The sequence below is a fragment of the Trachurus japonicus genome, chromosome 8, assembly GCF_045865225.1.
Source record: "Trachurus japonicus isolate A0001 chromosome 8, Traja_1.0".
Classification (NCBI taxonomy): Eukaryota; Metazoa; Chordata; class Actinopteri; order Carangiformes; family Carangidae; genus Trachurus; species Trachurus japonicus.
The window spans coordinates 21,826,555-21,843,650 of NC_140914.1; the positions used below are offsets into that span (position 1 = coordinate 21,826,555).

At 41.5% G+C, this 17,096-nt stretch overlaps 1 protein-coding gene across 2 annotated transcripts in view; it reads left to right on the forward strand.

Moving 5' to 3' along the window:
* Window positions 1-17,096, forward strand: part of grin2aa (glutamate receptor, ionotropic, N-methyl D-aspartate 2A, a) — a 140,724-nt gene that overhangs the window by 81,983 nt on the left and 41,645 nt on the right. For both annotated transcript variants that reach the window (XM_085784648.1, XM_085784647.1), the window contains 2 exons: window positions 9,605-9,771; window positions 13,346-13,774. In XM_085784648.1, coding sequence (XP_085640774.1) covers window positions 9,605-9,771; window positions 13,346-13,774 — 596 coding nt within the window. The remainder of the gene's footprint in view (window positions 1-9,604; window positions 9,772-13,345; window positions 13,775-17,096) is intronic.

Genomic DNA, 17,096 nt, shown 5'->3' on the forward strand with positions numbered 1-17,096 from the left:
GGTGTTGACCCGGCACAGTTCATTTTCATTGAATTTCATTGGTATTTTTTTTTTACTGTAACTAGAAGATTAAACTCCCTCACTACTGTGCTGTGCAGACAATTCAGCTAAACTACTCTAATGTTGTTCCTGGAAACGTGACATTAAGATAAAAAATGATTTCCCCCCCAGGACTTTTGCTTCCTCACATCACCTCAGCCTGTGTTCTGCGCTGCTTTATGACTCCATAGATGTAGGTCTAGGTGTTTTGTTCTGTGTAAATCTGGCCTTTGAGGCCTTTGATTTTCTTGTTTTTCCTGGGCAGTCGGTGTTATCCATTCTGTTTGAGCTGAGGTTTATATTATGTTGTTTGTGTCTTTGGAATGAACTCAGCATGATACACAGCCCTCTGGCACAGATGCACACACACACACAATTTATAAATCCCTTTTATTTTGAGTAGAGAGAGAGACTATGTGTGTGTGTGTGTGAGAGAGAGAGCGAGCGCGCGAGCGAGAGTGTATCACAGTGTGACCACATACACAAGCGTTTGTTTGTGCCTTTATGTTTGAGTTAATGTGTGTCTTCCTCTGTGAACTGCCTCTTTCTTGTGCATTATCTGTCCTAATAAACAGTTCCTTAGATTAGGTTCGCGATTTCATCTCTCTGCATCCTGTTGCCTTCCATTGAACTCCCTTCCTACTGTTAGTGCTTCAATTCTTTAAAACCCCATAAGGCTCACAGAGCGCCTCCATACAGGATTACTTTATTCAATACTTTTAAAAAGAAAACATGTTTCAACAAGTAATCCTGACAAAGAGGTTTCATGTTGAAATATTACTTAGGTATTCACTGTGTTGAGGATCAGGATGTGCTGCGACTTCTAATTCAAAGTCCTATTTCATTGTGATTAGCACCTTTACTCATCCAGTGGGATTTTTTGCTCTTTTTTTTTTGTTCATTCAAAAATGTGAGATTAGACTGAATGAAGGCAGTGACGAAAGAAGTGGGAGAAAATAACTGAAAATTTTAAATAAAAAAGAGGGAAGGAAGGAAGGAAGGAAGGGAGGGAGAGAGGAAGGAAGGAAAACGAAGGATATAAGGGGAACATGCTGGGACAGCTTAGATGCAGTGATTAATTATGATGGTTATGGCAGTTTTTTATCTTATTTTTTATAATGATGACTCCATTATGACTGTGGAGGCTGTAATAATGATACCAATCATCTCTGAGCATGTGGCAGGTGTGAGATGCACAATATGTCAAAGTCTAGTGAAGGCAGGCATAATGATGCAGAGACACATAACAAGCAGAGCTTTAGAGGATAAAGTAATCGGATTACTCAGTATGATGCAATTTAAAAGAGAAATTATGGAGGTGTTCACCTTTTTGTGACCCCTTTAAACGAAGCAGCGTGTACTGGCCTTGACTAGTTCAGCTCAAGGCCCGGTTGTCCTGCTTTATTAGCATATTTGGATGCATTCACTAATCATCTCTCGACCCCTCTTGTTTATCTTCTTACCCCTTGTGAGGGTCTTGACCCTGGGGTCGGGAACTATTGTGTCACATCTAAATATAGGCCGATTGTCAACACTGTACTACTAAATAATAATTAGCCACAGTGGGAATTCAACAAAGACAACTGAGTATTTTGGGGGCATTGCATCAATTGAAGCATCATGCCATTTTTATGTGTCTGTTTATTCTACAATATCTGGCTAAATTGTGAAGTTATCCTCCCACACTGATAACAGCCATTCCTGCTTAGATGTAAGGTTAGGTCCCAGAGGAATGTAGCAGAATATTGGCCTTATTAGAAGAGATAGGGAGTGGGTGGAAGAGGGCAAGATGGATAGAGGGAGGTGAGAAAAGACAGAGCCCCTGGATAGAGAGTTAACGAAAAGAAAGGGAGACACAGAGAGGAAGATATTGGACTTATTAGAGAAGAGAGTGAGTGGGAGAGGAGGGCACACAAAGACGACGGTAGCTACACACAAAGAGAGGGGAGGGATGATGTTATTTTGTCAGTGTTTCCCCGTGGGGGCTCGACTGCTTGTTAAAAAGTCCTGACAGAGGAACCACAGCCATACACACATGCAGACACACACAAATGCACATGCACGCAAACAGACACTGGTCCTGTGTGATAAACTTTGCATAGGTCTCTTTCTCCCTCCGTGTGTGTTATCTAAAATGGACTGCGTTCATGCCAAAAATATTCTTCTCTGACGTCAAACACAGCCTTGTTTAATAATCTGTTTGTGCGTAAGTGTATGTGTGTGTGCAGCCTATATTGCAGCTGAAAGCTGCTGTTTCCCTGTAATCATTATCTAACACAAACAAAGGATATATGCTCCCCTCTGTTCACACCGAGCAGTTTATTAACACCCGTTCGCCACAACACACAAACACACTTAAAAGAACAGACACTCTTATTCACAGTGGCACTGTGAGATCTGCTCCGTGTTTAAAAGACTGTAATCTAGCAAAGAGACAATGAGCTCCGCACTTTCATAAGACTCTGACAGAGCCATTTACAGAGGAAACTTGCATAACGTGCTGTAAGTAAAAGACAGTGAAGAAATGTTGTTAGAGCAATCATATTTCCTTTCTGGCCATTATGAAATGGTAAGAACAAGATAAAGAGGCATTCCTCCTCCACAAGTGCAGTTGTTTGTGTCTCTTCTAAATACACGCCTCTGCCAAGCAGCTCTTAGAGGGACGCAGGTTTCACTTTCTGCTCCAAGAAAAGGTGGTAATATCTATCTGTCCATCACAATACGGTTGCTTAAATCCCACCTGTGACTTTATCAAAGCAGTTTGTCTACATGTCAGACGTCTGAGTATCAGTGCTCTTCCTCCTCCACATGATGAATAACATTGTTATGGCTTGATGCCATCAAGATGACATTATCAAAGTGGTTTTAAAGAGTATCATAAAGCAGTGAGTTGAGTCCACAGAGAAACATATAATACTTCAGCATGAGTGAAAATAAACTTAAGCTGGTTATTATGTTTTCAGAGGCAGCTGTTACGACTGAGACTGCGATGTGTCTCCTTTCTCACTATCCACTGTGCTGTTCAAAATGATTTATATCGCAGGATGTGATGCTATTGAATTACAGAATAAGTGCATTTTAAAGAGCTCCACATTAGATGTTAAAGTATATAGATCTTAAGAGGCTCTTATTCAAGTACCATGCTTTATATACATACAACCATCCTAACTGCACATTCAAAGAAAACTGTTGCAGCAGAGCGGGATCTCATCAGGTAGACTTTTTACTGTCTTTGCATAATATTAGGTTTCAGTGCATTGGTCTATGCCAGTAAGATGAACGACCCACATGGAGGTCGCCTTGCATCGCCTAAATTAGTCTCCATAAAAGAAGAGAGTTATGGGAATTGTGAATAAAACATCACATGTTTCACTTTCTTGTATTAATTTGATATTGTTAAGGAAAGAAATTAAATTCTGTTTCATTAATTCAACAAATGAAGTGTTGTTAACTATTTTGTGACAATGTTTTATGGTACCCATGTATAGGTGCAGAGTCAAACATCTGTATTTGAAAAAGTTCGACAAGAGCCAAATTGTGATGGCTAGATGACTGGGTCTGGTCGGGTGTTCCCAGTCTGCAGCGGTCTGTAACTTCTGAAAGTGGCCCAAAGGAAGGAGCAGCGGTGAACCAGCGACAGGGTCATGGGCCGCCAAGGCTCACTGATAAACTTGGGAAGCAAAGGCTGGCCCATGTGGTCCGATCCAACAGACAAGATACTGTTGCTCAAAGTGCTGAAGAAGTTAATGCTGGTTCTGATAGAAAAGTGTCAGAATACACAGCGCATCGCAGTTTGTTGCGTATTTGGCATCAAAAGGGCGACGAACACAATATTAGAAAGGTGGTCATGTTATAATCGGTGTAAAGCTGATGATGTCACTTCCTCCTGCTGGAAACTGCCAGTCGAGTGATGTCGTCTATTTGGAAAACATACAGAACACACTGTGGAAAACATATGAATATGGCTCATTTCTTTAGCCTGGGATGCATTCAAGTCACAAAGCAGCACTTACTTCGGCAAAGTTTAGCTTCCCTAATTGGCCTGTCTGTTATTCCTCTATTTTCTTCCTCTAAAATACACAATGGGAGACAGGAGCGAGTGGTGCCAGCCTATAAGCTGACACATTTTGCACATTTTGGAATTAGTGTATACATCTTCTACACTCAGTGGATCTGTTTGGCACTAGTCTATCTAATATTGTATCAGTGCCAGACCAGCCCTGCAGACACACAGATACTGTAGACCTGTTTCATTTGCCAAACAGCAAAATTAAAAAGTGGCTACAGTAGATTGTCAAAAGGACAGTTTTAAAAAGATTACAGCGAGGCCAGGGTGCAAAGCCAGATTCAGTCCACAGTGTGTGGGATGCTGCACTTTCCATTGTCATATTGGGTAATCGCCTGTCATGATTTTTGGCACCAGGGACATTTTACACTTTTGGTGATCACAAACGGCAGAAAATTGCTTTTCGAAGTTTGAATGACACACATTTGCCTACAGCTATAAAATGTTATATCAGCACAGACAACACATTTCAGTCAGGTCATAGCAGACTTAGAGTGTTGATACAGTAATCTGTGGCTGTTTCTGTGTGGATTACATGGTGAGTGCTGTAAACTTGGCATTTTGAATTTGTTTCCATAGACGTTTCTCCCTCTTTTGTTTTGCCGCCACTATTTTTATGCCAGTCTGTTTATATTTAGTAACTGGCCACTGAGGATTTTTTGTCATATCGGTGTGTTTCTCCTCCAGTGGACACTGCGGAGCTGTTAAACCCAGCAGATAACAGGATATCTGCGGCAGATTGAGGCGATATGCGGATAAATATGACATCTCCTACATGACAAATATATGCAGGTTTTGGCGTGCACGTGTAGCTACTATCAGCCCTTTATCTTGGTGAGTGTGTACCTCCCAAACTCAACACGCAGTTCACTAGACACTCATCTGTGTGTGTGTGTGACTCCTCTGTACATGTGTGTATGTCATCAGACCAGACAGTGCATGATGCTATCAGCAGAAGAGGATATGAGGACTACTATTTATAACTCCCCTCTATCTCAACTTAGACACACTGTCCTGCCCTGCGGGGCAGGTGCGTGTTTGCATCATTTTAGCTGCGTGTAAGTGTGTAAGTGTGCGTGTGTGTGGGGAATTTGAGAGTTGGAAGACTGCGAATGTGATAGACAGGGTGAGTGGGATGACAGACTGTGTTTATGTACATAATATTGTGCGTGTGTGCATTTGTGTATGTGGGCGCCGCGAGCTGAAGGTGTGAGTGGGAAACGGAGACATGTCACACTTGACAAGGGTGAAATGAGAGGATATGATTGGCTGTTTTCTGATGTCACGGATCGTGAGCCGTCCCAATTAGAAACAATCATACGCTGCTTAGTCACTCCATCAGTCCCCTCTCCACTGCTCTACCCATCGCCTCTCTTTTCTCTCATTCTCTCTCTCTCTCCGTCTACCCTGCATCTGAATCCCCTCCCTCTTTTGTCTCTAATTTCATGTCTCTGTGGAACTTTCTCTGTCTGCCACTCTCAGGCTAATTTGCTTTCTTTCAGTGTTTGTGTTGCCAATTCTTTATCATTGCATGCTTTTTCAGTCATTGTTTCTTTTATGTTCCATCTGTTACTTTACAATTTGTTTGCCATACTCGTTCCTTCCTCAGTGTCCTCTTGCCTTTACTTTCTCACTCAGCTTCATTCCAAAAAACTGTGAAGCAGTGTAAATAGGCTATAATTGAAACATACTGGATTAGATAATGATTGGACAGCAATAAAGCTCCATGAAATGCAGGGAGTCCATTTTCATGCCAGAAGGAGAAACGTGGGGGGAGTCATCAGGTGGCAGAAGGTGTGGTTGTCCTCTCTGCCTGAGACAGAGCAGTCAGTTTTATTCAGGCCTTTTTAGACTCCTGTCCGCAAGAGTCAATACTTGCGCATCAGTCAAGTGCTCAATAGAGGCGACTGAATTACAGGTCATGCCAAAATAAACTGTCATTCTTTAAGATAAAATAATGAGGCTCATTCCAGATTGTGCTGGGGAGATTTGAACCAAGTCTCTGCGATGAGATGCAGTGTTTGTGGCCTGCACAAACATGCTCAGTCTAATTTGAAACCAGAGAAGAGTAAATATTTTCCTCAGTGGAAGATTTCTATTTGGGTCTCTGGTAGATTTTAGCTCCCTCCCCTGAGGTGCCTGATGCTTGAATCCTTTCAGATGGGGGCACAGACAGGCAAAGACACAATCATACATTCATGCACACATGCACGAAACACTGACACAAACACAAAGCACTGAATAGCAAAACGCTATTATTATTCATAACCAGTGGCTGATTTTGCAAACTTAATTGTGCACAAACGGTATGAATATATTGTCACTGTTCACTAATAAACAATGATTAAGATTAGAATATTTTTTTTTCAGATCAACTAAAGGAGTGAATACTGCTTTTTGTACATGAACAGAATTCTGCTATGTCTTGAACTAATAACCCTGTTGCAAAATTCACACTGAGGAAAATATACAAATTCAGCGTGAGCAGTCTTCAGCACAGTGGTGTAACAGAAACAGAAAAACTCCCTGCTGTTGGCAGGTGTAGATATCAGCATCTAAACAGCAGAGGACAAAAGGGGGAAAAAACAAACAGTTGTCATGACTGCTCTGTGCTCCTTTTGGCCCTGTGCTGGTCCCAGTCCTCTGTATGTTGGAGCAAAGAGTGGGATTATAGGCCGCTGCTGTGATGAAGACAGGAAGTGACATGTCTTATAGCATGACCTCTCTCCTATCCCACCATGCTCAAGCATTGCTGCAGTTTCTAGCCCATTAGGACACACACACACACACACACGGCTGCAGAGAGAGCGTCTGAAGAGCACTTGAGTCTGAGCATCGAGTCGCCCTGCCTCACATACAGATATACTACCATTAAAGAGCACTCACGAGTCTTGATAGAGGAGACACTATGCACACTCACACACATATACATACACACACACAAATAATTCAAACAGTGAACACTCACATTATTCAGAGGCTATCAGCACAATTGAAAAGGAAATGCCAGGTCATGCATGTAGCGATGAAATTACATGCAGCACACTGATATGGCCACAAATACCACTCACTCACTACACTCGGCCCATGCTTTCTACTTGTATCTATTTCCTTCCCCTAATGCCCTCCTTTCTTTTACATGTGGAAATCTGTCCATGGGAAAAGAGCTGCATATTAACAGACCAGCAGACCAGGGGGGCACTGACCACAAAAATATAGAAAGTTAATAATTTAATAAAAAAGTTTCATACACTTACATGCAGCATCAGTCACTGACAACCTTTGACGTTTCTCTGTCTTGATAGACTCATTATGTGTCAGCAGTTACATAATCCTGCAGTTTTCTCTTTGAATCAATGTACTGGATGTGTGTGTCTTATCAGCAGGACAGCAGATGCAGTTTCTTTTAGACTTATTTCCTCAGTGAAGCAGACTTGATGGCAAACTGTAATCAGAGCCTACAGGTGTCTTCTAAAGGGAAGGACTAACTCGAATGCTGCTGCTAGTGTTTAGCAGTGATGACATATTATTGATGTTTGCAGTGAGCAGTGCAGATAGAGAGTGCAGTGTTGAATGTGTGAAGCTGCATGGTTGAAGTGGCCCACAAGCTTCAGACAGGTGCACCCACCGGAGATGTTAATGTCATCTGCACTGTGGAAGGAGGCTTTGTGGCACCAGTAGCTGAGATTCCATCAGAGTTTTGCACATCATAGAAATAGTTTTACCTGTGTATTCATTTAGATAATAGAAAAATGATGTGAATAAAGCTGGATTTTCGCCGCTTGCAATATCATTTGAGTTAAATGTGAAGAGGGATTTCCAGCAGTCTGCCTCCATTAGACATGACACAGGCACCAACACCTGATTGCAAAGTGTTTCTATTTTAATTTTGCAACACATTACTTTGTGAAACAGTCTGACAAACCACCACACGCAAGCTTATACACTGTTTTATGTTATTTTTTATTTTTCGACGCAGATACCCAATAACAAATTAACAAGGTTAATGTAACTGCACCAAGGAAGCTGTGACTCACATTGCACCAGTGAATATGTGCTTTAACAAATGTAGCCGACAATAAGGCTGCAATTACAGCTGGAGATTACATCAGTAATGAAGCTACCTTATTAACAACACCACATTATGTTTTTATGTAATTTATTTTTCCTTTAAGATGTGTTTTCAACGGGGATTTAGTATCAGTGCTAATACACTGTAAATTTGATCATACACTAACTCAGTTTTTAGTCACATGGTGGATGAATTACTGCAGATACAGCCTGCAGGCAGTGTGTACATGCAGCGCGTGCGTTTACGTGTGTCGCTGTTGTGTGTGCAAGTGCATGTGGTGCATTTTTTTCGTTTTGAGAGCAGGTGTCATCTCACAAAGTGACACCGGGGCAGAGTCACTTATTCTTCATTTGTCAGTTATCTCTCGCACCAACCTTTTGTTCTGTGTCTCTTAGACCTCATGCTTTTTTCTTTTCTTTTCTAGCTGTCAGGTTGCCACTGTGCGCGCACACACATGCACACTCACTCACTCACTCACTCACTCACTCACTCACTCACTCACTCACTCACTCACTCACTCACTCACTCACTCACTCACTCACTCACTCACTCACTCTCTCTCTCTCCGTATGCACACCACACACAACAACCTGCAAGTCTATCACAATTAGACTCCCAAAGACAAGTAGTGTCAAGATAAGCCATGTGTGAACTTGACATTTCATGGTAACAGAAATCCACAACGAAATCCACACACACAAAGGCACCCACATACACACTTCAAATCACACAATAAACAACCAAAGACAAGGCTTGTCTTTTTCACTCCACACATTTTGTGATGCTTTGTGCTTTTGTCTTCCCCTCGTATTTTTTTTTTGTCTTTGTTATGTTTTGTTTGTTCACCTCCACCTCCACACCCTAATGAGTCACTGAAAAGGAAACCTCGCAATATAAATGAATAGAGTTAATTTGTCCACCTGTAATGGTGCTTGTCTGCTCTGTCCAAGCCCATGTCATAGTTTGGCTAAATTAAGTGGCAAATGATTCTGAGTCAGGTTTAATGGAGTGGATACGAGTGACTCAGAGTGAATGCAGCCCTTGTTCCCCCAGAACCAGGCCCACAGAGTTCTGCAGCCCGCCAGTACTGCACCAATCCAATTTGGACTTAATTGAATTGTTCTGAGCCCCTCATCCATATATTTCCTCCACAAAGAAGCTTATTACTCTCTATCTGTGTGTGTGTGTGTGTGTGTGTGTGTGTGTTAGTGAGAGAGAGAGAGAGAGAGAGAGAGAGAGAGAGAGTCTGCATACTCATAATGTGCCAATCTTTAAATGCTGCGCTATAGATTGATTTTTTTTAAAGATGCAGTTTGGTGATGGAGAGTGAGACAAAAAAAAGGAAATCCAAATAAATCTTTAACTAAGTCTCTTCTCTCCTTCCCTTTATCCTCCCTTTCTCCTTCCCTCCTGTTCTCTTCTCTCAGGATGTGAAGTCGACATTCTTCCAGTTCGGTGCCTCCATCCAGCAGGAGGCTCTGCTGATGCTGAACATAATGGAGGAGTACGACTGGCACATCTTCTCCATCGTCACGTCGAAGTTCCCTGGCTACCAGGAGTTCATCAACATCCTGAAAACGACCGTGGACAACAGGTAGGATCTGTCATTTAGCATGGCCCTCCACAGGTTGACCTTCTTACTGTAAGTCGTATTATTATTCATATTATCATTATTCTTTTTCACAACAGTAGCTGACAAGATGGTGTTGCAGCATAAAGCTGTTGCTCAAGATGTGACAACCATGTGGTACCTTTTCATTTGGAGAAGCTCAGGGTAGAGGATAGAGCACAGGCTGAGTTGGTCAAATAAAGTAAAGTAAAACCAAGACGGGTCCTGAGAGGCTGTGCTTGGACACAGCACTACTGGAGTTAAATGCTAACATCAGTATGTTACCATGGATGCGATGCCAGTGCTAATATGTTGATGTTAAGCTGCGATCGTGTTGAACATGTTCACCATCTTTGTTATGGTGTATTGTTTGCACACATATAAAGTAATGGAAGAATAGTAAACTTCACAAATAAACAAATGCATGCACCAAATTTCACGGCTGTCCACTCAATAGCTGTTGAGCTTTGACCAAAGTGTTGGATTGATCAACCAACAGACAGACACTATTAAAATTGATTTTCACTGATATTAAACATGAAACTTAAATGCACTAAAACATAAACTGGTCCACAAATGTAATAAGAAGTAAGCAATAAAACCTTAAAACACTGGCAACATATTATCTTAGTGCTGATAAGTGACTGTATATGTATATGCACTTATATATATGCAGTATAATTACATAACCTTTTGGATAGAGTCCATTCTTCCCTCTCAGTGCCAACAGTTTGCAAGAAAAACTGAAGATAACAGGAACTGTAGGTATGTTTTCTAAAGAGTTCCCATTGCTGACATTTCTCCAAGCCTGTAATCTTCTTTATTATCACTGCAGATTCCCCCAGAGAATGGGCAAGTTTTCTTTCTGTGAGAATTATTGCATGTTTTGGCTTTTTCTTCCCCTCTCCTCCACTTATGTGCTTCAAAAACAGCAACCTTGAAAGGATTTTATCAGCCTTCTTAAAATGAATGTAGATGGCAGGTGGCCTCAGTGCACATATGGTTTGGATGTTGTTAGCTGCGACTTTAGGTCATTTTGACTGATACAGTAGCTCTCCATAGGGAGAGAAAGCAATAGATAGAAAACTGCAGAAGAGAGCAGCAGGGCCATCATTTGTGGCAGAAAAAAAATGTCAAATGAGTGATACATGTTCAGTAATACTGAGATGTTGCCAAGGGTTGGTGGCTGCACTCGTGATATATAGAAGCCCAGCTGAGGAGGGTCTTTTTCATTAGCAGTTACTCTTTATGTCAAATTCAGCAGGAGCTCAAAAACTCTCTGCCTGTCTGTGTTTCATGACACTTAGAGCTGCGATTATTACAAGCCGTGGCAACAGGTCATTACATGTCTAATTAAAAAAGATTATAGGAATTTGTCCCCATAACAGCTGTTGCTGTTGTTATTGAAAAAAATGAACAAGTATGAGTCTGCACATTTAAAATTCATCCATGTAAGCCTGTGTTTCAAAAAGCTTTGGGAGAGAATGTGATCAACTTTAACACTTTGATTCTGCCTAATGTTTTAATTGCTGATGTAGGAAACCACATACACATGGATGTATAGATCGACCTCATGTTTACTGCTCTGTTTTTCACACCAGATCATGAGATTTACTGTAAGGAACAAAAACATAAAGAAAATTGTGAATGTGCCAATAATTTGGGGAGCAGAAAGCAAAGTCAGAAGGTTGGCCAATTAACTGACTGTAACAAGTTCCCTGTTGTTTCTTTTAATCTTATTTTACCCACATGAACCTGCACAGTGGTATACTGCTTCTTTCAGAAAATAAATTTACAAAAACTGTTTCCAGCTTGAAAGTCCAAGGCTCCTTTGAGTAAGGTTCTTTACATCAGCATACCCATTGTAACATCAACATGTAGTCCATATACAGTAAATGTGTTTACACTAGATTTGAGAATGGGATATGCACAGGCTTGGAATAAAAAAAGACTATATTACCAATTTATTAGAGGTTAATGTCAACATCTAGACCCTCCAAAAGTGTTGTTGACCTCCTTGTGAAAATAACAGACAGTCATCCAGGAATAAAGAAATGATTATCCCAATTACCTGCAATAACCTGTTGTTAGTTCCTGTGTCAGTGCTCGGCTGACTTAGTCATAGGAAGACCGTTTTAACACCAATTAACTTCCATCATTCACATCAGAAAATTAGACCAGCCAACAGAGTGAGTCAAGACTTTACCATTTAGACACACTGTATTAGTACCTGTAGCACTGCCAGATAAATAATGCAACGACAGAATCTGTATTTTGGTGGTGGCTACATATAGAACAGAAGGTGTAGGCCATCTGCTGTCTGTCATCCTGTCTGTACAATGTGGTTTTGTATTGAAAGTGTATGATCTGGATCATCTCTGAACATTCTTTTGGACATACCTGTATCATATCCGCCCTTAATTGTTCTCATTGATGTCTCTCTCTCTCTCTTTCTCTTTCTGTCTTTCTCTGTGAATGTGTCTCTGTGTGTCATTGTGTCTCTTTACTAGTTTTGTCATCTGGGACTTGTAGACCATCATCACTTTGGACAGCATGAAGAGGACAGCAAGTCCCAGATCACTCTCATGTTACACTACCTGTCTATTGTTAGATTCTTACATGAGGGTTAACTGCTCCTCCTCTTTTCCCTTGCCCCACGCATCCCACTCTGACAATATAACGTGTGCGCGTGTGTGTCTGTGCGTGCATGTGTTCGCGTGTGTGTTCTTTGTCCCTCACTCTGCCAGCTCTTCCATGAAGGACCTGTGCTCCTGACACCAGAGCACGCTGCCAGTTTATGACATATTATGTTCTTTAATTTCTAACATAACTGTCATTTCCTCTGCTTGCGCCGCTCTTTAGCCTTGCGCTCTGGGAGCTGCTGGATATTATCGCTCTGGACATTGTGAAAAAGAGCAGTCAGTCCCTCTGGATGAAAAAAGATACTTAACAAATGCATTATCTTTTTAATGAGCACTTGTTACATTTACCCACTGTAGCTAACTGGCTCCAGAACTAGAAAAAAAAATCTGTTTTCCTTCACAGTTGCTTTGAACATTATAGTCGCGACACTCCACAAAGCTAAAACTCGATGTAAAACAGCTGTCTTCAGCCACATGGTTGTGCAGGTGCAATATTAATGAGCCTACTTTTGTGCAAAAGGTGAGACAGAAGCTCACGGTCGCTAACAATGATGATGTTGATAGCAGCGCTATTCTGTGATAGCTGTTGTCACCAATTAGCACACTGACCACAGGCACTGCACCGGCCCTCTCACATTAACAGGCCAGCGTTTGTTCTCCTTGTCCTTTAGTTGTGTGGGCTGGATCCTGCTGAGCGCCATTATACAGGACCAGCTTTAGCATTTGCATTCCATTTAGCCTTAATGTGTTTCCCCTGACAATAAGCACTTTACACCTATTAGTATTCGCGTCACACTTAACAATGATATTAATTGTAATGGATAATTATAACTGCCCTTGCCAGCACCTGAGCAAAGTTAATAGTCTATTAGTTAAATATTAACATTTCACTCCTGTCCCCTTTATTCGTGCTTTAGTTTTGTGGGCTGGGACCTGCAGAATATCATCACTTTGGACGCAGTGGAGGAAGACAGCCGGTCTCAGATCATGCTCAAGAAGGTCCAGTCCCCAGTGGTCCTGCTCTACTGCTCCAAGGACGAAGCGGTCTACATCCTGGATGAGGCTCGCTCTCTGGGCCTCACCGGGTTTGGATACATCTGGATTGTGCCGTCACTCACCACTGGTAACCCTGAAATAACGCCCGACGACTTCCCGTCAGGAATGATTTCAGTGTCGTACGATGACTGGGACTACCCGTTGGAGGCGCGTGTTCGTGACGGTCTAGGGATCATAACGTCAGCAGCGGCAGCCATGTTGGAGGAGTATGGCGACATCCCCGAAGCCAAAACATCCTGTTATGGCCAGATGGAGAAGACAAGCAAGCTGCCACCCAGCGCACTGCATAAGTAAGCAAAGACAGTGTGTGGATGTGTTTGTTCTGGCATCAATGTCTAGTGATTACCGTGAAATACAGTGAGCAATGGAGAAGGGCAGTGTAGAAACAACAGAATTACAATAGATTAGTATTTTCATAACATCAAAGAGTGTGGATGCATATGTGTGTGTGTGTGTGTGTGTGTGTGAGAGAGAGAGAGAGAGAGAAAGAGAAAGAGAGTGAGAGAGACAAATGTCAACCTACAGGTTTCTGGCCTCTACCCTCACATAGTACACTGAAAGTAGCTGAGTCTCCTAATATAAGCCACACCTATTACAAAATATGTAAAACCTATTTTTTCAAAGTCCTCTTCGAAGATTCAAAATTCAAGTCCAATCTGCACTTTGGACACAGAATCTCATGCTCATGTTCAAAAGTTATCAACAACTATTATTTCTTTTAAAAAAAAGTCACATTACAAAAGAACAACTTCCTGTAGCAGGAAGTGTTGCATATCTTTGGATAAATCACTACTTTCACTAGGAAACTTAGGGCAGTAGTTCTTAACATTACTCCAAGGTATCTGTTCATAATTTGGCACTAATTTGCTGCAAACTTGCCACAAACTGGTCCGACATAAACAGCTTGGGGGACTTGGACCCCGCTGATACCTGCTTGCAGCTCTAGTAAGTATGTGGCTTCCTGTAACAGTCTGTTTGTTTACACCTTTGTCCTCAGTAATTAGAGACTTCCACCAAGTTTCCACCAAGTTTGCTTCAAGGATCGAGACTGAAGAGTGATGCAATTACTGGATGAAAGACCAAAGGATTGAGAGTTAGAGCTAAGAGAATAGAGGAGGTGTAGGAGTCAGAGGAAGACAGGAGAATGAAAGAGGTGAATGGGAGTTGAGGCAGTGAAGGAAGAGGGGAAAAAAAGAGAAAAACTGAGACTGGAGTAGCAGCGGGAAGCCGCTACAAATGAGTGCTCTCCAAAATTGAAGCGCTCCTTGATGAGTCCTTCTGTTCCTCTTCTCATGTATTTCTCCATCTCTCATTCACTCTCATCTGCTCTCTTTCTCATCATGCACTCGCTCCCCAGCAGCCAGTGGGAGATGTTGCAGGTCTTGCCAGCACTGTCTGGCTCTCCATCTGGCAGAGGAGAGAGAGACACACATGACCTGTGTTTACATCCAATATTGTATTTATTTTATTATTTTTTTTAAAGATTTGTGATATTTAAACTTTACATTTCTCAAAATTCTGAAATATTATGTTATCTCACAATTAAGACGGTTTAACTAGAAAATTATGAAAAAGAGCATATTTTTCCACCGTTGAAAGCACTCAAATGTGTTTGCTATTTAACAGTCTGCACAAAATTTTGGCAAAGATGGCACATAAATATAATTTTGGTCTATTTTGTAAGTAAACATAAATCACTTTAGTCTACTTTTGTGTCAGAGGGAAGCTTGAAATACAGCCAAAATAACCAACATTAAAGAAAAAACAACTTGTCCAATGTGAATCAAATTTTTTTTTTTTTTTTTTGGGGGTGGGGAGGGGGGTGGGGGGGTTGTATTCTGGAGGCTTAGTTGTTGGTTTTTACCCATAATCCCCTGAAATGCTTGTGTAACTAACAAAGTCAGATGAGAGGCTGAGCGAGAGTGATGCAACAAGGGATGAATAATGCAACAGGTACATTTAGGGCACTTAGTGTTTTGGCATTAGTGTAACAACAGAACTTTTGGATCAGATTAGGTCCCAGTTATTTCCTCTGCTAAACTAATATTAGTTTAAGTCAAGATTGAACACTAGAATGTTCTTCTTCAGGCAGTTTACAACAAGGGTCTATAAATTTTGTCTAGCCTAAAAAAGTTTTCATGTCATTGCTCAATAAATCAGAACTCTTTTGGCTCATGTACTGGAACATTACATCACTAGTTACTTATGCGAGTAGCTAATATACTGCCTGCTACCTACTACATCAATATTAAAGATGTTTTTTAGTCTGATACACTTTCTGGCTTTCAACCAATTTTGAGTCGGGGTTTTGCAGAAAACAAACAAGATGCATTGTGCACTGTGAGTAGTTCAGGAAGCCTTGGAGATTACAGCATTTACTGCTGGGCTGACTCTTGACTCAGCCTGTTTAGAGAGCTTAAAATCGCAGTAGTCACTTAGGGAACAGAGGAGTAACCGGCATTGTTCGGCAACATTTATGAGCTCCCTCTTCTCTTAAATTATGGTCATTCTGTGCAAAGAGACAGTAAAGTATGACTGATTGCAACTTTAATAACCTCAGCAGGACTTTAAATGGCAATTCACCACAGATATAACACTCGTTTTGTCAGGAAACACAGGTAAACCGAAGAGAATTACCAAATATCTGGAGCCAGCTGACATTGTTCCCAGCATGCTCTGCTGCCTCAGGTTGTTACCCAGGTGATGAGTAGCCACAGATGGCTCTGTTGTGGGTGAGAGAGCCCAGCCAATAGCGTTTCAGGGCCAGGACATGAGGAACATGATTGGTCAAGCTTAGGTCGGGGCGACGAGCCAGTGTGGGTTGTTAGACCATCAACGGCTGTCAGGGGAGATAGTAGAACATGACCAGTGGGTGCACGTACATGAACACACACAGACACACACACACTCACTCGGTGGTTTACAAGCTGTAAGAACACATGTATAGCACCAGTGTGACACATTACAGAGCTGCATTATAAGACTGTGGTCACAGTATTATAGGCAGGTTCTTCTGTGGATCTACTGCCTTGTTGTAAACAAGCTGTCATTTTACTAGTGATCAGCTTCATGTGCAAAATGCATTCATTTCTCTGCTCGAACACCTCTCAGACTGATTTGTGACAACACTTTGATTCACAGTGGCTAAGCTGCATCTGTCCTTGACTGAGCCAAAAATGTGTCACAACAGAGATAAACTTAGTTTGATGAGAATAAAATTGATAGTCAGTGCTGAAAACACAGAAAAGTTTGTTGTTCTGGTGACTTGAACTGTGCCGTGTGGTCTTTCATTGAAGTTTTACCTCACTCACGCTGCCTGTGACAGCTGTGATGATAAATCTACCGTGACACGTCCAAGATGAATATGTTTTGCAGAGTAATAGAAAAATAAAATTAAATAAAAACAGGAGACAAATGACCGACTAAGAGAGCTGGCCAGTGCAGCAATCAGACCAAGTGACAACTTGTGCTCCATATAAATTATGGTATGTGTATGTCTGAGGGTTTGTGTGTGTCTGTGCTCGCATGTGTGTGTATGTTAGAAACATGAAAAATATCCCCCCCTTTAGAAAATGTTCTGTCATGACCGATTTACTGTGTCCTGCTCTCCTT